Source organism: Antennarius striatus, chromosome 10 (assembly GCF_040054535.1).
Source record: "Antennarius striatus isolate MH-2024 chromosome 10, ASM4005453v1, whole genome shotgun sequence".
Classification (NCBI taxonomy): domain Eukaryota; kingdom Metazoa; phylum Chordata; class Actinopteri; order Lophiiformes; family Antennariidae; genus Antennarius; species Antennarius striatus.
In genome coordinates, this window is record NC_090785.1 from 22,366,291 (window position 1) to 22,389,632 (window position 23,342).

Genomic DNA, 23,342 nt, shown 5'->3' on the forward strand with positions numbered 1-23,342 from the left:
TGAAGCAAACTACCGATTTATATTTACAAGGAATGTTATGAACCAGTTCAGGAACTATATTTCTTTTGTTGTAACCGGTTTAGAAACGTCAAATCATGGGTGGAATGTAAAACCGGAAACGTTATAATTCTGTTTCTGTTCAGAACGAACCGATCAAGCCCTGGTCTAAACTTATAACTAGGTATGCAGAAACAGTGAGATCTCACTGATCTGAACTTGTGTTGTTAAGTACAAGCATTCAAATTTGTCTCAGATGGGAGGAATAATGGATTATGCTGATAGCCTAATCCAGCATTTACATTACGTGATCTATGCACCTATATCATATATAAGCATATTCTAGCATCATATCCACCTTCAAATATACATTTCCATGGTTGAATCCACGGACGGTTGGATACCTTTTCCACAATTTTTCTTAATTCATTTCGACGAGCAGATTTTTTGCATTGTCCCAGCATGTAATTGTTAAAAGAAAGCTGTAAAGGTGTGTTGGACTATAAAACTTCACCTGATTTTCTTTCAGCATGGGGAGAGTATAGACAATGTCTGAATTCTCATTTTTGGGTGACCTATTCCTTTAAAGCTTTATTATGTGGGACCCAATCTACAGTAGAATAGGTTATGTGAAAGCATAGCTGAGCATTCATAAGCATCATCAATATATTGACTAAATGATGATATGCTGCTGTTAATGTCTTGGTTCTGTTACTGTGCACGGAAGATCCTCTCAAATGCTGGGGGTCCAGTCACGCAGGGAGGCAGGACCTTATGGACAATCCTGGACAAGCCAACTCGCCGGGCGAAGAGGCCTGAAGGCAAACAGTGACGTGGGTTCCAAATAAAATGTTTTGTATTCATATATTAGCTTGAATAAATGGAAATATTTTTAAAGTGTAATAATCCCAGCCGATGTCATTTGCCTTCTTACTGATCCCATGAAACAAGTTAAACAAGTAAATGAAAAACATTTTTGTAGAATGCAGTTTGATTCGGCTAGTTTCTAGCCTAGCCTAGTCTAGCCTATCCCATAACCCCGGAGGGTCGTTGGGGCACCACAGACAATCTGTGGTTTTCATCATATGATGTGTCTTGAGCTTAACATAACCTGGCGGCGCCCATACTTCTCCAGGTTGGATGCAGTTTAACGTCAGACTAGGACTGAGCTAGTTTATACTTCTCGGTGAAAAACTCTTACAGTGACATGAGATTGAGGAACTACTACTGACACTGCTATTAAAACAAAGTGTTCAGGTATGAGTACAGACATTTTTAGCTTACCCATTTGCAAGGCAGACAGCAGAGACACTGAAGCCAACACATAAGGGGGCTCAGATCCCATTGCTCTGCTAGAAAGTACAGCTCCGTATGCAGTTTGCGCCTCGTTCAGTGTCAACAGGAGGTACTTCCTGCACCTGCGGCACATCCCACAACAAGTGGAGTCACGTTGTGTAATTCGAGCCCTGCCCTGCTACTGAAAGAATGTGAGAATGGAGACATCAAATATGAAGCCTGTTAATGCTTCAATCACAATCAATCAAATGTAGATGATGAGGACTTCCTAATCTGGCTTCAGGACCATGGATAAGGGCTGATCATACCAAATGGTATGATGAATTAGCCTAATGCTAACGGTCTGTAAAACATAACATTAGCATCCAATAGATTCAGATTTCACACATCATGTTAAAATAACTCAGACTAAGTGAACGGTTTGCTCTGATGTCAGACTTCATGTGGTCCATTTGTCGTTGTCACACCATCTGCAGTGCTTCGTCCCTCTTTTATCCACATTTGTGTGAACTTTTGAGCAGGAAACAAACCCACAATGTATTTATGTTCATGGAGACGTTCACCAACATCGACACTGAAGACAATTCAGGTCAGGTTGAAAATGAGAACCAGCGATGTAGACTATAGACTACCTGTAAGAAAACTCTGTCACAATTTTATTATTACAGTATTATTATTGATGGGATTGCCCCCCTGTCGGAGCTAAATGATGTAACTTAAAATGATGTAACCTAACCAGGATAACCAATGTTGGCCTGGTTAGGTTTCTGCCTGGACGCATTAACTCACGCCAACGCAGAGCTCTGAATGCTTTGCTATTTGATGTTAACTATTGGGGATGTCGCGGGATGTTGCAGTCTCTGACTACCTTGGTTTTACAGTACTTTAAAATGGTAACGCAAATCGCCACTATAAAACAAAGCACAGCTTTTGAGCAAAGTTATCCCCTGAAGTCCGATCTCAGGGAAAAACGTAAACGAATGTTCACTAAAGGCATGGTGGATTTTGTCTTTTAGTGATGGGACAGTTGTGATGGAGTGCTTAAAAGTTGTTGAGACATTGAGGGAAAACAGAAAGATGAGATGTGTGGAAAAAAAATCAAACAAATCCCAATGTCAGCTTCAACAGGAACCAGAAATTAGAAATATGACCAGCGTGACGCAGACATTCAGAGAGCTCCAGGGACACCTGTGGCCATTGAGGAGTCCACAGATGTTCCTGATAACTGATCATTCACAAAGACAAGCAGGTCTCTCTGGGTGTAAACAAACCGTAAACAGTTCCACATCTCCTGCGTTGGAAGCCGATCATGACTGAAAACGTCCACCTGCCCCCACCTGCCCCCAGGTGAGCCCCGGCCCGGCTGGGACCCCGGATGACCCCCTCCCCCCTCCGGCCTCATGACGTCCTGCGGGCGGCTCGGCTAGCAGCGTGGCGACTGGCGGCCGTCCTCCAGCAGCATGGACAGCGATGATGACAACATAGAGGAGGTCGTGGACGGTAGGCCGCCCCGTTCCTACCCTACTGCGGCTCAAAGGAAGCCATGCGGGCGGCTGGGGACGTTTCTCTTCTCCTTCTACCGCTCTGCGAGCTGCTGCCCGCAGGCCCCGCGGTCTCTTCACTGCGCCTCGGATTTTATTTAAGGTGTAGCTCCGCTTGAAACGCGAGCGAAGCCGGCCTGGATGTGACCAGTGTCCCGCTGATATAGAAGCAGACTACACGTTATGATTTATGTCGTTATTTTACATCATGGTGTGTGTCGTTTACCAATCTGGACATTTTGACCTAAAATTCTTCTAATCAATTGAGATTTATAGCAGAATAACAAAAAAAAAAACAAATAAAAGAAACAAAAATGTGCAGTTATATTCTCTTTTTTGTGGGCGACCGTGGAGTGTTCTGGTCTTGTTCCTTCTGGACAGCAGTCCGGTCCTGTCGGTCCTGTCGGTCCTGTCGGTCCTGTCGGTCCTGGACAGACTAGTCTCTTCATGTATTTTGGACAATTGTCCATTCATTTTGATCTGCTGTTTTGTAATGGATCCATAGTGTCTGAAGGATCAGAAGGGGTTTAACTAACCAGACTAGTTAACTTCAGTCCTATCCTTAATGATCAAACCGGTTTTATCCCTGATCTGTGTGTGGCCACAGTCTGAAAAGGAAAGTGAAGCTGTTTTTTGTTTTTTTTAAATATTAACTGAATAAGTTGTTAGAATGACTCTGGAGTGATGAGTCATGTTCTTAGTTGTGTACTGATGCTCCAGGTGGCGTTCAGATCAGGTGACTCAACCCACAATGCCTCCCCATGCACAGAAACACGGAGGCGACGCCCTGATGGTGTGGAGGATGTTTTTAGTTTGTGATGCTGGTGAGACGGTGACGTTGAAAGTCCATTAACAATATTAGCTGTTCCAATGTTAGAGCCTCGAGAATGGTTTAGTCTACACGTGCTGAATGAAGGGATTTAAAACATGTCTAGTGAAATGTGCCTTTAATGGTCTAATTTGAACACAATCAGGTCCGTTGGATGAAGACGATCAGCCACATGGTTTCTGCACCGTCACCTACTCATCCAGCGATCGATTCGAGGGACACTTCACCCACGGGGAGAAAAATGGAAAGGGAAGGTTCTTCTTCTTTGACGGAAGGTGCAGCAAAGACGACACAAACAGTGACCATTTCAACCACTGGAACCAGTCCTACCACACTGGGTTCCTCTGTGTGACCCCTCTGCTGTCTGGAGGAGGTTCAACTGAACGTGGTTTTATTACAGCGCTCCTCTCTCCCCCCTCTGCAGCACGCTGGAGGGCTTCTATGTAGACGATGCTCTGCAAGGTCAGGGGGTGTACACTCATGAAGATGGTGGCGTCCTCCAGGGGACATACGTGGACGGGGAGCTCAACGGACCCGCTCAGGAGTTCGATGGAGAGGGTCGGCTGGTGTTCAAGGGCCAGTACAAAGACAATACCCGATGTGGAGAATGCTGGGTCTACTACCCTGTGAGTTCGCCCGGTGCTCGCCGGGACATGTTGGGTGTGGTTAGACACGGTTCCATTACCTCTAGTCAGATCAAACTAGATTCATGTAACAATTAAAAACAGCGGAAATAACCAATGACAGATGCCAGAAATGCAAAAAAACCCACAACATCTGTAGACGTCAGTTACATTTTTCAACAGGAAGGTCTGGAGGACAGTCTGGAAGAGCTTGTCAGTGAAAATCGGGCTCCTAATCATGGAATTTAGCGTCCTGATGACGGAACAGAGGATGGCAAACAGTGAACTAAAGCCTGGGCTAAAGCCACAACAAACATTTGGCTGTCACCGTGTGGTTCTGTTCATATATAGAAGTAAATGAATATTGTTTGTTTGTTTGTTCATGTGTGTTGTGTGTGTTGGTGCGTACTGAGGCGGGTCTAGGATGGGGGCTGTGTGTTTGGGGAGGTGAATGAGGACGGGGAGATGACAGGTGAAAGCCTGGCCTACATCTACCCCGACAAACAGACGGCTTTCTACGGGAGCTTTGTGGACGGGGAGCTGATCCGAGCTCGCCTCGCCACCGTCACCGCCAACAAGAGTGGAAGGATACACTTTGAAATCACACCCGGCAGTAAGTACACACTCCATATTGGCTGACGGCATCTTGGCTGACAAAAGTGCTTTAAACTAGCGGTCCCCATTCTTTTTTGCCCCACAGATCGGTCTTCATTTGCTCAATAATCGTTAATAATGCCAGGACGGCTATAGTCTAATAATAAATCATCCGCAGTGGTTTTATGTAAAATGCAGACATCAACAGACAAAGAACCTTTTTTCATAAATTGATAACATCTCTGTAAACAAAATAATTTTAAGAAATAATGATATTAAAAACTCTATTAAAGGGACTGCACTGATGAGGTTTATTTTGAAATATAGTGACTTAAAATCAGTTCATTCAACGTAGGAGAAATACTGATTATTTCCAATCAAAGGGTGAACAAGTCAATCAAATAATAATAATTACAATAATGAGAATTAGTGGTTTTCAAAATAAAACATCTTTAGACTGGTAATCAATTTTTAAAAAAAGTCAAAATTCCTGTTCATAAATGTTTAAATTACCGTAAATAATGATATGGTTTGTCCCAAACCGTCTTCAGTTTGCTCACATCCCCCCTCCAGTCCTGATTTATAGGTTCTGTTTGTACGTACTGGAGACATATTTGTACAAATGTACTTTATTTTAGGTCCTGTGTACAGTTACGACAAGTCCACATCCACCTGTATCGTCACCCACGCTCTGCTTCCTGATCCCTACGAGACTCAGAGGTGGGTCAGCTCCGTCGTCTGATTGGTCGGTTTCCTGCTGCGCTGCTGCAGACGGCGCTTCACTCTGTCACCACCTGGTTTCCGTCTCAGGGTGTTCGTAGCAGACTCCACGGTCCAGGGGGCGGGACAAGGCTTGTTCGCCAAGACGGATGTCGAAGCCGGCGCCGTGGTGGCGTTTTACAACGGAGTTCGCATCACGCACTCCGAGGTACGAGTCAGAACAGATCTCCCTCTCCACCGTGCCTTTAGTGCATAATGTGTCAAACTCAAGGCCCGGGGGCCAAATGTGGCCCGCAAGAGCATAAAGGGTCCATGTCTAAAAATAAATAGGTCAAAAGTTTGTTTATTTAACAGTAACATTAAAGAGTCGTTACATTTAACGTTACATTGAGTTACATTGAGTTACATTTAGTTAATTTAGTTACATTGAGTTACATTTGTTAGTTACATCTGGCCCTTTGAGGACAGCCGTGATGCTGATGTGGCCCTCTGGGTAAATGAGTGTGACCCCCCCCCGCTTTAGTGTGACGTCTGACAAACACTCCAAACAGGAGGAATGACATCACAGCCCCACCCACCTCACGATCCATCATAAAGGGGGGACACCACTGAACCCCATTAGTGGGATTTCAATGTCAGAGGACTTCAAATGACATGAAAGCTCTCGACTCTCCAGGTGGACAGCAGAGACTGGGCGCTGAACGGAAACACCATCTCACTGGACGAGGACACCGTGATCGACGTCCCGCCGCCGTTTGACCAGACGGAGAGATACTGCGCCTCTCTGGGTCACAAGGCGAACCACTCCTTCACCCCCAACTGCAAATACGACCCGTGAGTTCCCCCCCGGGGGCAGAGGACGTGTCTTCATGCCCACCAACGGAACGTACGTTTGTTCTCTGCAGGTTTGTCCACCCTCGCTTTGGGCCAATCAAGTGCATCCGTACGTTGAGAGCTGTGCAGAAAGATGAAGAGTTAACAGTTGCCTATGGTTACGATCACGAGCCGACGGGGAACAACGGCCCCGAGGCCCCCGACTGGTACAAGCAGGAGCTGATGGAGTTCCAGCGGAGACAGGCGTCTTCCAGTGGCCAATAGGAATACAAACCAGTTCCGGTAGACGCCTCCACCTGTGCCACCACCTTATGCATCCTTATGACGCTTCATATCTCAGCAATGAACTGTTGGTATTGGAGAAGTGACTTTATCTAAAATGGGATAAGAATTGAAAACAGAAGTTTCTGAATAAAGGGCTTGAAGATCTGAGGTCAAAACCACACAAGAAGTACGCAAGAAACTAAATTCACCTCATCTTCTCTTTTTTCATGGTCCGTTAACTGTCAAGAGAGCTGGGTAGATAACCCTAATGTCATGTCAGTGTTCTGGCTTCCTTTGATAAAATGACAACAAATCAATAACAAGGTATAAACTAAGCTGCTAAACTGAAACGGTCTTTTATTTAATAATGTCTGAATTGCACCTTGTGAAGTGTTTAAACCAAAAATGTCCACATGGCCTTCCCTGGTGTTTGTCAGAGACCTACTGTACAACTACACGGGGTTAAATGTCTGTCCATCTGTAATTATACATAACATCGAAGTCATGTATGATTCCTTCAACCCGCACACATGTCAGATGAAAATGAATAAACAATAAGTTGTAACAAGTTAAGAGTGACTTTTTATTCACAAACCAAACTATTCTTGACAAAATCATGTATAGTTTTTGATTGATTTGTTGTACTCTATGATGAAAATGCTAGTTTTTTTAATTAAAAAAAGTTGCATTTTTGGCAAACTTTTACTGCAGACTATTCCAGATATTTACTACCATCTCTAAAATATGTTTTTATTTAGCCGTGTTTCCTGCCTACACAAACCTTTTACTAAATTGTTGGTAGAATTATGCGAAACCTCCTGGACTGTTCGTATTTGGATGGTAGTCAGAAGAAAATACTTAGTGCACATCCAGTGGGTCTGGTAGATATTGTTTTGAGCACGTCAATAAATGATATGACGTCACTCCGTCGGATTCGGGAAGTGACCATAAAAGGAAGGTGCAGCTCAAATTTACACCACTGGGGGCAGCAGCTCGTCAGGAGAAACGTGGAGGCGATGACTTGACCTTTGTGCTCTCTATTGTTCAAATATGTCTTGAAACGATGACTTTTTGAATTTATAGAACTTAGAATCCTATTTACTGTAGTTTTTTTTTATTTGAGCATATTAAAAACACAAGTAGTAAATAAAATTACTGTTATTTGCAGGTCATGTATGTGCTTTTGAAATTTTACCATCGTGGTATGTAATAAGTATTCTACTAATGAACATAACTACAGAGTGTGAAGCAGACATTAATGCTTCACTATTGTTCATATTCAGACGACACAACAAACCGGGGCTAATGTAGATATCCTGCGAGTCCAAACTGCGGGCATAATTTCCTCCGTTTACCTCACCTGCCGCTGGTCACCAGGTTGATGGTTAACCCCCCAGCAGTGGGACCAGTGTAGTCCCGGAAGACACCAGACCGGAGCCGCCATGACTGCTGCTGCTGTCCGGACACAGAGCCTCTCCCCCCGGACTGAAGCCTGATTTCTTCGCGTTTCTGACGCGAATCCCGGGACAAACGATCCGGCTGGCGGTGGAACGTCCCCGGTGACCGCGGGGGTGTTGGGTTCATCCGCGGACATGGACCCTCACCGGTACTTCATGTTCGACCAGAAGACTGCTCTGGTCCTCGGTATCCTGCAGGTAGCCTGTGCGGGTGTTTGCGTGGTGTGTGGGTTCGTGGACGCGGTGTTCCGCAAAGACACCCCGCTGAGCGCCACCCGGACGCCGCTGTGGGGAGGACTGGTGAGACTGTCCGCCGGGTACTGGTTCGGCTGCAGGGGTCTCCTGTAGAGGGACAGGCCTCTGATGGAAGCTGCTGTCCTGAACGTTTGAAATGCACGTCGATGTGAGCTTCATTCCCAGGCACACATTGTCTGGGGGTGTTGTCTGGGGTGTTGTCTGGGGGTGTTGTCTGGGGTGTTGTCTGGGGGTGTTGTCTGGGGGTGTTGTCTGGGGTGTTGTCTGGGGGTGTTGTCTGGGGGTGTTGTCTGGGGGTGTTGTCTGGGGTGTTGTCTGGGGGTGTTTTCTGGGGTGTTGTCTGGGGGTGTTGTCTGGGGTGTTGTCTGGGGTGTTGTCTGGGGTGTTGTCTGGGGGTGTTGTCTGGGGGTGTTGTCTGGGGGTGTTGTCTGGGGTGTTGTCTGGGGGTGTTGTCTGGGGTGTTGTCTGGGGTGTTGTCTGGGGGTGTTGTCTGGGGGTGTTGTCTGGGGTGTTGTCTGGGGGTGTTGTCTGGGGGTGTTGGTGCAGCTTGTGTCTGATTCTCATCCAAGAGACTTCTTCAGTTCTGAACTGAAGAAGTCTCTTGGACGAGAGAGAAAAAGTCTTCAAGAACTTTCTTAACGTCCAGTGGATCGACTTAAACAGCTTTTGGATAACCATGACCTGGATGACTGAGAACCTACACAGACATCTTGTGTCTGTCCTTCTCCTGCAGGTCATGGCTTCTCCGGGTGTCCTGGCGCTGTTGGCCTCCCAAAGGAAACACTCCGTCCTGGTAGGTTCTGGTGGCACGGCAGTGGGTGTTGGACGTCAGATGGAGCACATCAGGCCTGGCTTTGACAAACATTGATCACTGACTCCCATCACGATGTTACTGTAGTGTATCAACCACAAATCAGATGTACACAGATTCTAGTTTCCAGACTTGCCGAATCAGCTATTTGTCAGTCACCATTAAAGAAAAAATAACACTTATGCTTCAGATGATGGACGGTAGCTCCAGCAATGGCTGTGAGCGAATCGGGTTCCCGTAGTTTCACCAAAAGCCTTGGAAAAACAACACAGTTTGTTTTTTTTAGACATACGCAAGACAGAACAGTGGTGACTGATAACCTTGACTACTTCTTCTGTTTCCTGCTCCTACAGGTGAGTGTTCTGGTGGGGGCAGCCGGACTCTCCTGTGCTGCTGCAGTATTCACCTCAGGTTACTCTTGTCTGACACTCACCTATGGAGAAGAGAATGAAGAGGTCTTCCATCGCCACGCTAGTCCTCAAGTGGTAAACAGACAGGCCTGGAGGTCACACTGTAGTTTTTTGAAGGATGAAGCGTATCATCAAGGTTGTGATTGTTTCTAATCCGTTCATCTCCTGCCAGACGTTCGTGCTCCATCGGCTGGTGAAAGGGGCCAATGCCACTATCCTGCTGGTCTGCATCATCAGCCTGGCTCTGTCCTGTGTCATTGCCTATCTGGGCTGCCGTAGTCTTCCGTGTTGTGGCTGCTACGATGCCAGGACTGGATTGGTAGGGAATTGACATTTTGGTGTGTCCAACTTCTTAGTTACTGTTGCTATGAATGTCATGTACTCTTATGTGACGTGGCATAAATCCCAAACAGAGATCGACATAAGGCTTCTCTTTTTTTAGTCAGTTGCTGTTGGCTTTGTTTGCTCTAATGTTAACTGTGAACTTGTAATATATACAGTATACAATAGGTAGCTTGCTAAAGAAGTTAATACAAGCTAGTCGTAACCTTTTGTTTTCAGAGCAACTTGTTCTTTAATTGCAGTGCAGAGACAGTATATTAATGTATATTAATGTATATGTATATTAACAATAAGTATCACCAAGCTGTAATATTCATTTTTCATTTTGTTTTGTGCATGACAGGAAATACTGGTCCCTCAGAGTGACCCTGGAGACACGGAGATGGTTTGTACGTGGCAAGGTAAGAGTTAATGTTCAAAGAAGCTTTAAAGGAGGAGTTGAACCAAAGCTGAAAGTCATTATTTATTCATTCCCATGTGATATTTTTTTTTATTTTTGCAAAAACGCTTTAATCACATTCAAACATTTTGCAATTTTACATTAGATGAAGCACTAAAGTGCCTCAGAAGAAGATTTTTTGCAAAAAAAACAACTTCAATCACATTTAACATTTAGAACATTTAGAACATTTTGCAATTTTTCATTAGATGAAATTTCAAAAACACGAAACACTCAAAAACATTAAACATCAAGAAACAAAGGGAAATACAATATAAAAATTAGTGCATTATAACAGGAAGTTTGCAAAAGTGGGTTGATAATCAACTAAAGTGCATAGGACATTTTTGTAACACCAGATGTTCCTAAAGTTATTCAGGTCTTTTGTCAATTTATAGAAACCAAATTCTAGTTTTAAGCGACATCTGATGTTACAGCAGAAAACAGTAGCTGCTTCTTGAACAGTATTGTTTTCAGTTCTCCTCTTCCTGGTCACATAAATTGCAAGTTTTGCCTCCCCAGAAATAAAATTTAAAAGCTGCCACTTTCTCTGATTCGATCTATTGTACCCAGCACCGTAGATGAATTTCCTGATACTAAAATTTTCACTGAACAAATTAAAAACATTTGTTAGAAGAGTGAAGAGCACTGAAGTCTCCCACACCCACTGAAAGTATGAAAGACTGTCTCCTGAAGGGGACAGAAGGGACACTGGCTGGACACCGCAGGGTTAAAAACAGAGATAAAGCATTGGAACCGATGGCACCATGTAAAATCCTCCACTGGAGGTCTGCTGTTTTTTCTTGAGGGGGGGTTTGTACAGAAGTCTCCACTGTGGGTCAGGTCCATTTCCCGTCATCCTGTTGGTCCAGGTAGTCGGGGCTCTGTCACACAGGCTGCTCTTGTTGATTACTTTTACACATTGTCTGTACAGTATTTTTTGATGGCCGTGTGCAGGATGATCTGTCGTTCATCTCCGAGGAGAGGACCCCCCAGTTCTCCAAACAGGGGACTGATGTGGACCTCAAGTCTGTGTGACCATAAAACATGTCTGGGCTTAATCAGCTGAAGAAAATGAGATAGATGGATGGATGGATGGATGGATGGATGGATGGATGGATGGATGGATGGATAGATGGATAGATAGATAGATAGATAGATGGATAGATGGATAGATAGATAGATAGATAGATAGATAGATAGATAGATAGATAGATTGATTGATTTTATTAATCCCGGAGGAAATTGTATATATCCACTGCTCAGGCATTACATAACAAATAATACTGGATAAACACCAGGAGAACAGGAAACACTGACATCACAGGACATACCACAGGACATACATTACACTAACAGACAGGCACATGCAGCACTAACAGGACTTATATACTAAACTATAACTAAAATATAAACAGTATAAAATTGAATTAAAATATAAAACAGTATAAAGAATAAATAAATTATATATATATATATATATATATACACACAACAGTATAAAATTAAATTTAAATTAAATTAAATTAAATCCATATTCAACCCCGTGCTGACCTCGCCACCTCCCCCCCGCTCCTCCTGAGAGAGTCATTGTACCCCCTGATGGCACGGGGCACGAAGGAGGACCTCAGCCTCTCTGTGGAGGCGCTGTGTGACAGCAGTCTGCCGCTGAAGGTGCTTCTCTGCTGGGAGAAGGTGGTGTGTAGGGGGTGCCTGGTGTTGTTCATGATGGCCTTAATTTTAGACATGGTCCTGCTCTCCAGAAGCATATCCACAGAGTCCAGGCTCAGCCCGACCACTGAGCCCGCTCTGCAGATGAGTCTGTTCAGACGGTCCATATCTCTTTTCCTGGCCCCCCCACCCCAACACACAATGGCGTATGACAGCACACTGGAGACTACGGACTGATAGAACATGAAAAGGAGCTTAGGACAGATGTTGAAGGAGGCCAGCCTCCTAAGGAAGTACATCCTGCTCTGCCCCTTCTTGTACACACAGTTGGAGTTGAGTGACCAGTCCAGTCTGCTGTCTAGCTGCAGTCCCAGGTACTTATAGTTTTCTACCACCTCCACCTCACTGCCTTTGATGATCACCGGCTGTGGAGAGGGAGGTGCCCGCCGGAAATCCAGAACCACCTCCTTTGTCTTGGAGACGTTGAGCTGGAGCTGGTTCTGTTGGCACCACTCCACGAAGTCAGCCACCAATGCCCTGTACCCCCCCTCATCACCCTCCCGGATACATGCCACTATCGCGGTGTCATCGGAGTACTTCTGTATGTGGCATGTATCTGAGTTGTGCTTGAAGTCTGATGTGTAGAGGGTGAAGAGAATGGGGGATAGAACGGTCCCCTGTGGCGCCCCCGTGCTGCTGGTCACCATAGAAGACAAACAGTCCCCCATACGGACGTACTGGGGTCTGTCCGTTAGGTAGTCCGTAATCCAGCTCACGAGGTAGGGGTCCACAGCCATGGAGGTCAGTTAGTCCTGCAGGAGCCGGGGCTGGATGGTGTTGAAGGCACTTGAAAAGTCGAAGAAGAGCACTCTGACGGCACAGCCCCCGGCGTCCAGGTAGGAGAGTGTGCGGTGGAGGAGGTACATGACAGCATCGTCAACCCCAACCTTGGCCTGATAGGCAAACTGGAGAGGGTCCATAGCACCCTGCACCTGTGGACGCATGAGCTCCAGGACCAGTCGCTCTAGGGTCTTCATTACGTGGGAGGTAAGAGCGACCGGTCGGTGGTCGTTGAGCTCAGTAGGGCGTCCTTTCTTGGGTACAGGGACAATGCAGGAGGTCTTCCACAGTGACGGGACCCTCCCCAGCCGCAGACTGAGGTTGAACAATTGTTGCAGGGGGTCCCCTAGTTCCGAAGCACAGGCTCGGAGGAGTCTTGGGGAGACCTTATCTGGTCCAGCCGCCTTGTAGGGACGGAGCCTCCTCAGCGTTGTCGTCACCAGGTCTGCAGTGATGATGGTCTCGGTCGTGGTGGGAGCAGGAGGTTGTGGCGAGGTTGGAAGTCCAGTGGTTGAGGTGGGGCCGTTGAGCTTCGCAGTTCTTGGAGTGGGCTCGGGAGAAGTGGCAGGGGTGGAAGGAGAGGAAGCACAGGAGGAGGGAGCATCAGTGGAGCGGTCTGTAGGGCCAGGAGAGGACTGTAGGCCAGGAGAGGTCTGTAGGCCAGGAGAGGCCTGGGACGAGGAGCCGGGAGTGGTGGGGGAGCTGAACCGATTGAAAAAGCTGTTAAGTTCATTCGCTCGTTCAATATTCCCCTCCACAGTGCTGCGCCCTTTCCCATGTCCGGTGATGGTTCTCATCCCATTCCAGACCTCCCGCACTTGGTTGCGCCCCAGCTGCTTCCCCAGCTTCCTCCTGTACGCCTCCTTGGCCTCCCTCAGGCAGAGTCTCACTTCCTTCTGGGCCTTCCTCATCTCCTCCTCATTCTTGCTCCTGAACGCCCGCTTCTTCCTGTTCAGGACAGCCTTGACTTCCTTGGTTACCCATGGTTTGTTGTTGGGGTAACACCTGATTGTCCTGACAGGGGCCACGGTGTCCACACAGAAGTTCATGTAGTCTGTAAAACACTGAGCTGCCCCCTCAATGTCTTCCCCATGTGAGCCCACAATAACATCCCAGTCGGTGGTCTGGAAGCAGTCCCTCAGCATCTCCTCTGCTTCCGAGGACCACCTCCTGACCTGTCGTGTTGTTGCTGGCAGCCGTTTCACCAGCGGGATGTAGGTGGGCTGTAGGTACACTAGGTTATGGTCTGATTTACCTAGTGGAGGGAGGGGGGTGGCGGTGTATGCCTCCTTAGCATTAGTATAGAACAGATCGATGGTTCTGTTCTTCCGTGTGGGACAGTCTACACACTGGACCATAGTGGGGAGAGATGAGTCCAAGGTGACGTGGTTAAAGTCACCGGTGATAATGACGAGCGCCTCCGGGTGCCGGGTCCGAAGAGCAGAGGTGGTCCCACAGATGGTTTCTCGTGCCGTCTCAGGGTCCGCCCGTGGAGGGATGTAGACGGCAAGGACAATGACGTGTGAGAATTCACGCGCCAGGTAGTAGAGTCTGATGCTAACAGCTGTTAGCTCCAGATCGCGGTTACACAGTGTTGATTTCACCGTCACATGTCCCGGATGGCACCATCTATCGTTGGTGTAGATGATTAATCCACCTCCTTTCTTCTTACTGGCGGTGTTCGTGTCCCGGTCCGCTCGTATGGAGGAGAAGCCGGTTAGTCCGGCGTTAGCGTCTGGCACGTCGCCAGTTAGCCACGTCTCAGAGAACACCAACAAGCTGGTCTCCCGGTAGCGATGATCAGTCCTGCACAGCGCCGTCAGTTCGTCCAACTTGTTGGGTAGAGAGTTCACGTTCCCCATGATGACGGGGGGGGGGGGGGGGGCGGAGGGCTTGACTCTCCTCCGGTTAGCGGCTCTAGCCGTTAGTCTAGTCCTTTCAACTCGACCCGCTCGGCATCCGCGATATCTCCGTCGGAGCTCAGCGGGGATGAGATCGCGTGTTGCTGGGTCTCCTTTGACCCTCAGAGACATCAACTCCTCCCTGGAGTACACTAGCATATCACTATACATTATCTAATTTAACGTTAGAAAAATACACGCAGAAACATAGAAAAAAACGCAAAATTATGCAAACAAACTCGCTCTGAGCAGAGGAAACTGCAGCCTGCTTGCGCATGCGCAGAAGAGGACTGGTTTAGTAGCATTAGACAAATGACCACAAACAAACCGACTCCATTCCTCATGCCATCAAAGATTCTATTTTTATTTAAAAGATCTTACTCGTTTTACCGTACTAAAATCATTATCTTTGGTGGGTGCACACAACTTTTGGTGGGAACTTCCTGGTCTGGTATGCATGCTAACAGATCTAGCAACTAAAAGCAAGCAGCAGGGACGACTTGTCACATAAAGCTGGTTCAAGTAGAGGAGCTTCATAAGACATGGACTGAGGCTGGATTCGGAGCATCAGGAGCCTCCACACACAGACGTCCAGGAAATGGACTGCATGTGTCTCATGCCTGGGGTCCAGCTAAACCTGAACCAGAGCCAATGTTAGAAACATCTTACAGGTGAAGGAGAAGAAGAACTTGACCATTGTTCAGGTCCAAAGGCCTCTCTTCATCAAAACATGTAACAAATACATGTTACAATTAGATTATTACACAATAAATGAGAGTTGTGTATAACGTAAAAAACAAAGAATAGAGTAAAGAATAATAATGACGGTCATTTTACCTCCCGTGACCCGCTACGGCGGATGAAGCGGCAGAAGATGAATGAATGAATTTACCTTTTAACTGCTGTCCTCATTGTTTTTTGCCCTCTTTGGTTCATGCCCTCTTGCCCCACCATGAACAACAGAGTGAATTCCAGTCCTCCTTCTGAACTTCTCCAACCACCCACGCGACGCCTTAAACTCCTTAAACTTCCTTTAGTTTTAATAATGTGGTGATTGTAGATGCATTACGGCCATATTCTTTGGAGAGATCAACCAAACGCCAAACCAAATCCCTTTTTCATGCTTTTCTATCATCTCTTGCTTTGTTTGTACGGACAAAAAAACTCTTTTCTTCGTCTTTTCTTCTGGTTAGTGGTTAGCGCTGCTGCCTCACAACACGGCGGACCCGGGTTCAAGTTCCTCTCTGTGTGGAGTTCACATGCTCTCCCCGTGTCTGCTTGGGTTCTCTCCGGGTTCTCCAGCTTCCTCCCACCTCCAAAAGCATGCGCTTCAGGTTGATTGGCCGTTCCAAATTGCCCGTAGGAATGAGTGTGTGTGCATGGTTGTACAGTATGTCTTTGTGTGTGGTTCCGCGGTGCACTGGCGTTGTGCCCGGAGTGTCCCCCGCCTCACGCCCTGTGCCGCCGAGATAGGCTCTGGCTCCCCGTGACCTGCTGCGGCGGATATAGCGGATCAGACTACCTCCCGGGTCGAGTGCCGAATGCCGAGACACTCCATAAACACCGTAGTAGCTCCACACAGAGGTGGAGTGGCATCCCTCTTAGCCAATGGGATGCCAGGAAGATACGTAATAGGTAATAGCCAATGGCAGAGCAGCTATGAGAATGTTGCGTTCAGGAACCTGTGGGAGATTCGAGTATCAGCTGATACTGTGTTTTTACATTACATAAGTCGAAATTTTTTTTGTAATTAGAGGTAATATTTTCCTACTGAGAAATTTCGTAAGTAGAAAATTTGGTAAGTAGAGACATTCGTAAGTAGAGGTACCACTGTGTACTGAATCTGGTTCTACTGTGTGTTACTGTATCTGGTTGTTGCAGCTGTACTGTCAGAATGAACCCTATGATCTGTTTCTGTGTGCAGCAGGAAACGAGGACAGACTCTTCAACTCTCGTGGTCAGTCCAGTGACCAGGGCAGAACTGAAGAAGAGGAGGGTTCCTCCACACCGCCTACATACAGCAGACTGGACTGACATCAGAAACTGGTCCTGGTCCTTTCCAGTTGTAGTTTGGATTCTAGAGAAGAGAGAAATTAACTGATTATATTTGTGCCTACTTGGTTCCTGGTTGTAGGTGGACAGAGGATGAACCACAGATCTTGGCTGAAGATGCTAAATTCATGGAAACCTTTTAGAGATGAGCACTTTGGATTTTGGCAGTGTCTTTATTCCAAAACATGTCACTTCAACTTTGCCAGATTCATACCTGTTTACAGTGTGACTGAAGTGCCTGACTCTTTATATGCCATGTAAAGGTAGTTTAGTATGGAGTCTGAGATATTTAATGTGTAAGGAATAAATCCTGGTTGATTTGTCTTCTGCTTCATTTGTTTTTATGCAGAGATCAATCCACATTTTTGTTCAAATTAGTTTATTGCAAGTTTACACATGAAAAAAACCACAAACACCTCATCCCCAATGGTTTCCTTCAATAGTCACTTTGTGAATTAATACCATGATGTGGTTGACATTTCCTGTCTGGACATTTCCAGTGAGATGCAGTAGCATTATTGACTGTTCATGAAGGAAAAATTAAGGCAAATCACTATTACAGTTGGACTTGACGTGCGGATAAGTTAGGGTCATTCGTTCTCACATTACTTCCTGTGTTACTACATCACTGCCAAGCCACGGAGCTGAGATTGTTCCAGATGTGTGCATATCTTCTGAACACTGAGTACTGAGAGAAGTCTTTTGGTTTGACTGGATCCAGAGAACGTCCGTGTGCATCGTGAGCTGGAGGGGTGACGTGCAGAAGAGCCCCAGGACCAGCTGGAATCACCAACACCTGAATCTGCAAACTAGCGTCAACTCAGAATAGCAGGCGTGTTTGACGGCGAACGCCAACACCGTCAGAGCGCAGCCGAACCGAGCATCTCGGAGACAAGTTGGTCATGAAAAGTCAGTTAGAAACCTATTTTTATGATCTATGTACGAGAGCTGTGAGCCAGTTTGGAAGTCACCTTCAAATAGAAGATAAACATGAATGATTTTATCAACATAAATCAGTTTTTATTTAAAGAATGAAGGTCATCTTTGGATTTAAATGGGCCCTACTTGAAATGTGGAGTGTCTGACAAAGGTTTGCACTTACGATAAAGAGATGGTCGCTGTGTTGTTCACAGCTATCCACTCCGCTAGCAGCTGCAGCCTGCCCACCAAAACAAGTTGTGAACCACTGATTGACTTTGTGCCAACGCATTACATTTAGTGTGTCTGTTTAGTGGCGGTGACATTATTCAGTCATTTTTGTACAAATTTCTAAATGTAAAAACAAGATTCAACATATTTTTAAAAAATTACTAGTGTAATGATTTGACAAAAAGAATTGTATTCGACAAGTTTGTGATGCTTGATAAATCATGGTGAAAAAATTAGTGTTATGGTCTGGAAAACATTAATTTTTCTTAATTTAAACAGAGTTTATACAAATTAAATGGCACTAAGTTTTTAATTTTAATGTGTTTGTCCTCTCAGGTCACAGAAAAAAAAAAGATTGATGGCATCTTCTCCAAAAATCCTTTATTAAGGTATTAATGCCACTGTGTTTCCATGTTTTCTGTCACGACTGGAGAATCCAAATGTGCACGACTAAAACAACTCATGAAGAGAACTGGTTTAGGAACCGATCCAATGGGAACTGGTTCAGGACCGTTTCCACTAGTCATTGATCAGTTGTGGCCACAATGGACTCCATATTAAAACCACTTCAATCAGAATGTCTTCTCTTCTAATGGAGGCATCTGTCCGTGTGTGGAGCCACTAATCCAGACACGTTCTTTATTTCACCGCTCCTCGCCCAACTCCTCGTCTTGGGTTTCTCTGGTCGGGGGGGGCCTCTGGTCCACGACTTCCCCTCAGCAGCTGCTGCAGCCCCAGCTCCTGGACCCGTCTCTTCTGTCATCCCTCCCCCGGCTCAAGTTGACAGTTCCCCCCATTGCCTCTGGAGGTTGGCTCAACACCAGAGGCTTCTGGGATTTCAGCTTGTGGGCCACAGTCATGAAGATAGCCTCAACATGATCACTATTGCCTCTGCCATGATTTCCACCTTCCTGACTGTTTGGGCTTTTTGCCGACGTCTCAAACAGGGGCATAGAGTGTGTGTCGGCAAACTGCTGCGCCACGTCGGTGCTCACTTGGATGGAGTCTTGGAGGTCGCATTTGTTTCCCACTAATATCCGAGGGACTTCAGTGCCCAGCGCGTGCTGCTTGCACTCCTCAATCCAGGCTGGAAGGCTGCGGAAGCTGGTGGCATTGGTGACATCGTAGACGAACACAACAGCATGCACGTTGCGGTAGTAATGCTGCACCATGGACTTCCTGAAGCGCTCCTGACCAGCAGTGTCCCACAACTGGATCTGTGGGGAGTGGACAGGAAATGATTCAGAGGTAACTAGGACATCAAATTCCAATGCCACACCAAGGATGAATGAATTCTTCTAAGGTGTGATGTGTATCCAAAGCCTGATGTATTCTATTACTCTGACTGCTGTCATGGACAAAGACTGAACCAATCAAATGTCCATTTAAACATAAACAAGGGAAATGAGTAGTTTTCAGGTGTGGTTATCCTGAGATCACCCAAAAAGTATCTTAAACCCTGCTTCCATTTCCAACCTCCTGTCTCTGTGAGGCGGGATTTTCTGCAGTGACTGTAAAGAAAACCAAACTGGAGTAGACCGGACGTCTGGAACACACTTCAGGTGTGATTGTCTCCGTTACCCCTAGATCAGCGGTCCCCAAACACTAATTCTCATTATTGTAATTATTATTATTTGATTGACTCGTTCACCCTTCTATTGGAAATGATCAATATTTCTCCAACGTTGAATGCACTGATTGTAAGTCACTATATTTCAAAATAAATCTCATCAGTGCAGTCACTTGAATGGAGTTTTTAATATAATTATTTCTTACAATCATTTAGTTTACAGAGATGTTGACTATCAGTTTATGGAAAAAAGGTTGTTTTAGTCTGATGATGTCTGCATTTTACATAAAACCACTGCTGATGATTTATTATCAGACTACAGCTGTCCTGGTGTCATTAACTATTATCGAGCAAATGAAGACCGGTCCGTGAAAATATTGTCCTAGATGAAACCGGTCTGTGGAGCTAAAAAGGTTGGGGACCGCTGCCCTACAGCACATGTGTCAAACTCGAGGCCCGGGGGCCAAATGTGGCCCGCCACATCTTTTTATGTGGCCCACGAGAGCATAGATTGTCTAGAAAAGGTCAGATTGTCTAAAAATAAATACCGGTAGGCCAAACGTGTAGTTTGACCAAAACTAAATTTCCCAAGATGCAGTAATTCAGCGCATTTTAACTTTGACAATAACTTTGTGAACAAATTTAACGTCCTAACTTGTGTTTGATGTTATTTTTCTTTATTCATTGATAGTTTGATCCTTGATTGATGGAGTTCCGGGGTTTAATAACCTGACAAATTAAAAGGATTTATGTTAGAACAGGGCAATAAGAAAATATATTTTTCTTTGCAACTGTAACTTGAGTAAGTATTAAATTCGGTGTTATTTGACATTAAGAAGTAGTTACGTTTATTTTACATTTACTTTACATGACATTGAGTTACATCTAGTTACATTTTTAAGTTACATCTGGCCCTCTGAGGACAGCCATTATGCTGATGTGGCCCTCCATAAAAATGAGTTTGACACCCCGGTCTAGTCTGCAGGTTTCCAGTCCACCAGGAAGTCACTGAGCTTCACCACAGGCAGAGGGTTCTTCTCAGTTCTTCTGTGTTTCGACCTAAACAGTAGAAGTATTGACTCCACCAGTGAAGCAGGTGTATGGAGGTTGGTGGTGTTACACATCTGACTCACTAAATTAATTTAAGTGGTGTGAACTCATTCAGTCTGCAGTCATCAGTAAAAGATAGTGGATAGTGTTGGCGGGTCTTAAATATGGTTATTAATTAATTGAAACTGTTTTTGGTTATTTAACTAATAAACTTGAAATTTATGTATTTATTTTTATAAAGAAATTTAAAAAAAAGACAAGTATCGGGGGTCGTGTGATTTTTATTCCCAGCCCTGCACCAGCTCCGGTGTCAGCGGTACACACCTTGATTTTCTCTCCGTCGATCTCCACCAGCCTCTCCCTGAAGTCCACACCGATCGTGGCCTCCGTCTTCTCGGGGAACTTCCCGGCACAGAAGCGGTAGGTGAGGCAGGTCTTCCCGACGCCCGAGTCGCCGATCACGATGATTTTGAAGATGCGGGTCCTCGGCGGCGGCAGGGAGCTCGTCAGAGAGCCGGAGAATTCAAGCGACGACCCGCCCTCCGCCATAGCAGCCCGTCACAGGCTGGACGCCCAGCGGGCAGTCGGGTAGCTGACGCCGGCACCGGCGAGACGAGGACGCGCCGTCCGGACGAGCTACAGCTGCCGGGCAAAGCTCAAAGCCGTGTGGAGGACAGGTCCCGGCCCTGTGGACTCATGTTCCCCCTGCAGTCACCCCGCGGACAGTCCGGAGCCTCCAGCCGAGGAGACGCGTCGTGTCACGGTCTCTTCTCGCGAGACTACGGGGTGTGACGTTCATGACGGTCCGTGAGACCCACAAGTGCTTTAAACAGTCTGTAAGTGTAGGAAAAGGTGATACAGATAGAAGGTGGGTTAATATCACTATGGGGGGGAGGGTTCATTAATGTTTAAATTGCCATAAATAATAACACAAATAGTTTGTCACTATATGTGGAAATTCAATTTTGCAGGTGGTTCCTGGAACACATTAACAATGTTAGTAGTTTGACTACTAACATTGTGTGCTGAAGTGGATGAATAGTTTCCCTACAGGGATCAATAGAGTAAATTAAAATGAACAAAAATGAAACTATAGAGGTTCTTGCAGCTCCTTCACCTGAAGCGTCAGGTGTGCCAAGACCAACCTCTCCAGCGCATTCATCAGATAGGATGTGAGGGCAACTGGTCGATCTCATAGAGTCGACTTGTTGGGGACAGGGACTAGGCAGGATGTCTTCCACAGCACCGGGACTCTCTCCTGACTCAGGCTCAGGTGGTAGAGGTGAGTGATGACCGGAGACAACTGGCTGTCACAGGTCTTCAGGGTCCTGGGGCTGATACCATCAGGTCCGGCGGCCTTCCTCCGATGGAGTCTCCCCAGCTGTCTCCTGACCTGCCCTGTAGTCACTGTCATGTGGAGGAGGGTGGTAGTTTCTTCAGTGGAGGAGGAGCTGGGGGGAGTAGGGTGGTGCACAGGGCTGCCCACCACGGGGAGGCGAGGGGGAAGGGATGGAAGTAGAGGGGGAGACAGACGGCTGTGAGCTGAACCTGGCAAAGAAAACATTGAGCTTGTTGGCTCTCTCCAAACCGCCTGATGGTTGTCTTTGTCTCCCTGTGCTTCCTGTGATCTGCTTCATCCCCAACCACACGCCCCTCATGTTGTTCTGCTGGAGTTTGGCCTCCAGCTTCCTCTTGTAGTTGTCTTTACACTTCCTCAACGCAATGTGGACGCAAACTAAGATTATCACAGACATCGTGGAGAACCAAGTCCACAAGCCCACAGTTCCCTTCCTGTCTGAAGCTGCTGGTTTTAAAAGCCGTCCACTCTGAAAAAATAGATTCAACATCGGTCTTAACTTTGCTTTACAGCAGTGGATGTTGGCAATTCTGGAAATTTGTATTGGTGACAACTTAAACACACAAGGTGCAAGGTACAAACACAGTGTTGTATTGAAAAATGTTGATCAGTTTATGACCACAAAACCCACCCGCCTATGTTGATGGAGAGTTCACTTCACAGAAAAGCATCAGTGAAGCCTTCTAAACAACAGAAGGAGATACAGACTGGTTTAAATGACAAGAAGAAAAGAATGAAAGTAAACACCTTCATCCAGCTTGTACAACAGTCCAACAATCACAAGGAGAAATTCATTCAATGTCAAACACACGCTTCATCTGCTATTGTGGGTCACAGGGTGCTGAAGCCTATTCCAGCTGGCTGGAGGCGTGAGTCAGGGTACACTCTGGTCACGATACCAGTGCTCCGCAGAGCCATACGTATACAGACAACCATGCACACACACCCACACACCCACGGGTAATTTGGTATCATTAATTCCCCTAAGCTGCATATTTTTGGAGGTGAGAGGAACCCGGAGAGAACCCACACAGACACGGGGAGAACGTACAAACTCCTCACTGAGCGGGACTTGAACCGGGAACCGCCTCGTTGTGTGGCGACAGGGCTACCCACCCAAGCCGCCCACAATCAGAAGAGATGATTTCAAAGTGCATGCTGACAGATCAGCTCTCAAATAAAAACACGTGAAGTAAGAAGTCTTCAGTAAGACATGCAGGACAACCTATTGTAGCACATTGCCTTTAAACTGACATCTGTCATGTGTCTCAAAACAACTAAATTGGTTGAGACATCATTATGTCCTGACTTAGATGAGGAGGACAGTCTCGTTCACATCT

General features: G+C 46.2%; 3 protein-coding genes across 4 annotated transcripts; 2 read left to right on the top strand and 1 right to left on the bottom strand.

Moving 5' to 3' along the window:
• Nucleotides 1-2,637: 2,637 nt before the first annotated feature.
• Nucleotides 2,638-7,271, top strand: setd7 (SET domain containing 7, histone lysine methyltransferase). The gene is made up of 8 exons (XM_068325200.1): nucleotides 2,638-2,793; nucleotides 3,809-3,938; nucleotides 4,088-4,289; nucleotides 4,710-4,899; nucleotides 5,519-5,600; nucleotides 5,691-5,808; nucleotides 6,277-6,434; nucleotides 6,506-7,271. Exons 1-8 carry the CDS (start codon nucleotides 2,754-2,756, stop codon nucleotides 6,696-6,698), a joined length of 1,113 nt encoding a protein of 370 aa, XP_068181301.1. The 5' UTR covers nucleotides 2,638-2,753; the 3' UTR covers nucleotides 6,699-7,271.
• Nucleotides 7,272-8,098: 827 nt separating this feature from the next.
• Nucleotides 8,099-18,258, top strand: zgc:113425 (uncharacterized protein LOC541425 homolog). 2 transcript variants are annotated; one of them, XM_068326180.1, is made up of 6 exons: nucleotides 8,099-8,455; nucleotides 9,144-9,203; nucleotides 9,575-9,706; nucleotides 9,804-9,950; nucleotides 10,317-10,374; nucleotides 16,749-18,258. In XM_068326180.1, the coding sequence occupies exons 1-6, from the start codon at nucleotides 8,291-8,293 to the stop codon at nucleotides 16,856-16,858; spliced, it is 672 nt and encodes a 223-aa protein (XP_068182281.1). In that variant the 5' UTR covers nucleotides 8,099-8,290; the 3' UTR covers nucleotides 16,859-18,258. The 2 variants fall into 2 exon arrangements, with proteins under 2 accessions (XP_068182281.1, XP_068182282.1); XM_068326181.1 differs by having other exon boundaries at nucleotides 16,752-18,258.
• Nucleotides 18,259-18,391: 133 nt separating this feature from the next.
• On the bottom strand, nucleotides 18,392-21,407 carry rab33ba (RAB33B, member RAS oncogene family a). Its single transcript, XM_068326179.1, has 2 exons — nucleotides 20,970-21,407; nucleotides 18,392-19,242 (listed from the first exon to the last, which is right to left on the bottom strand). Exons 1-2 carry the CDS (start codon nucleotides 21,192-21,194, stop codon nucleotides 18,742-18,744), a joined length of 726 nt encoding a protein of 241 aa, XP_068182280.1. The 5' UTR covers nucleotides 21,195-21,407; the 3' UTR covers nucleotides 18,392-18,741.
• Between the last annotated feature and the right edge of the window lie 1,935 nt (nucleotides 21,408-23,342).

What these genes read in the sequence shown, in the direction of transcription:
- setd7 (XM_068325200.1), top strand. Translation starts at nt 2,754, where the DNA reads ATGGACAGCGATGATGACAACATAGAGGAGGTCGTGGACG. An exon ending in CATAGAGGAGGTCGTGGACG is followed by an intron (nt 2,794 to 3,808) that starts GTAGGCCGCCCC and finishes GAACACAATCAG; the next exon opens with GTCCGTTGGATGAAGACGAT. An exon ending in CTTTGAAATCACACCCGGCA is followed by an intron (nt 4,900 to 5,518) that starts GTAAGTACACAC and finishes ACTTTATTTTAG; the next exon opens with GTCCTGTGTACAGTTACGAC.
- zgc:113425 (XM_068326180.1), top strand. Translation starts at nt 8,291, where the DNA reads ATGGACCCTCACCGGTACTTCATGTTCGACCAGAAGACTGCTCTGGTC. An exon ending in AAAGGAAACACTCCGTCCTG is followed by an intron (nt 9,204 to 9,574) that starts GTAGGTTCTGGT and finishes CTGCTCCTACAG; the next exon opens with GTGAGTGTTCTGGTGGGGGC. An exon ending in GATGGTTTGTACGTGGCAAG is followed by an intron (nt 10,375 to 16,748) that starts GTAAGAGTTAAT and finishes TTCTGTGTGCAG; the next exon opens with CAGGAAACGAGGACAGACTC.
- rab33ba (XM_068326179.1), bottom strand. Translation starts at nt 21,194, where the DNA reads ATGGCGGAGGGCGGGTCGTCGCTTGAATTCTCCGGCTCTCTGACGAGC. An exon ending in TCGACGGAGAGAAAATCAAG is followed by an intron (nt 19,243 to 20,969) that starts GTGTGTACCGCT and finishes CACTCCCCACAG; the next exon opens with ATCCAGTTGTGGGACACTGC.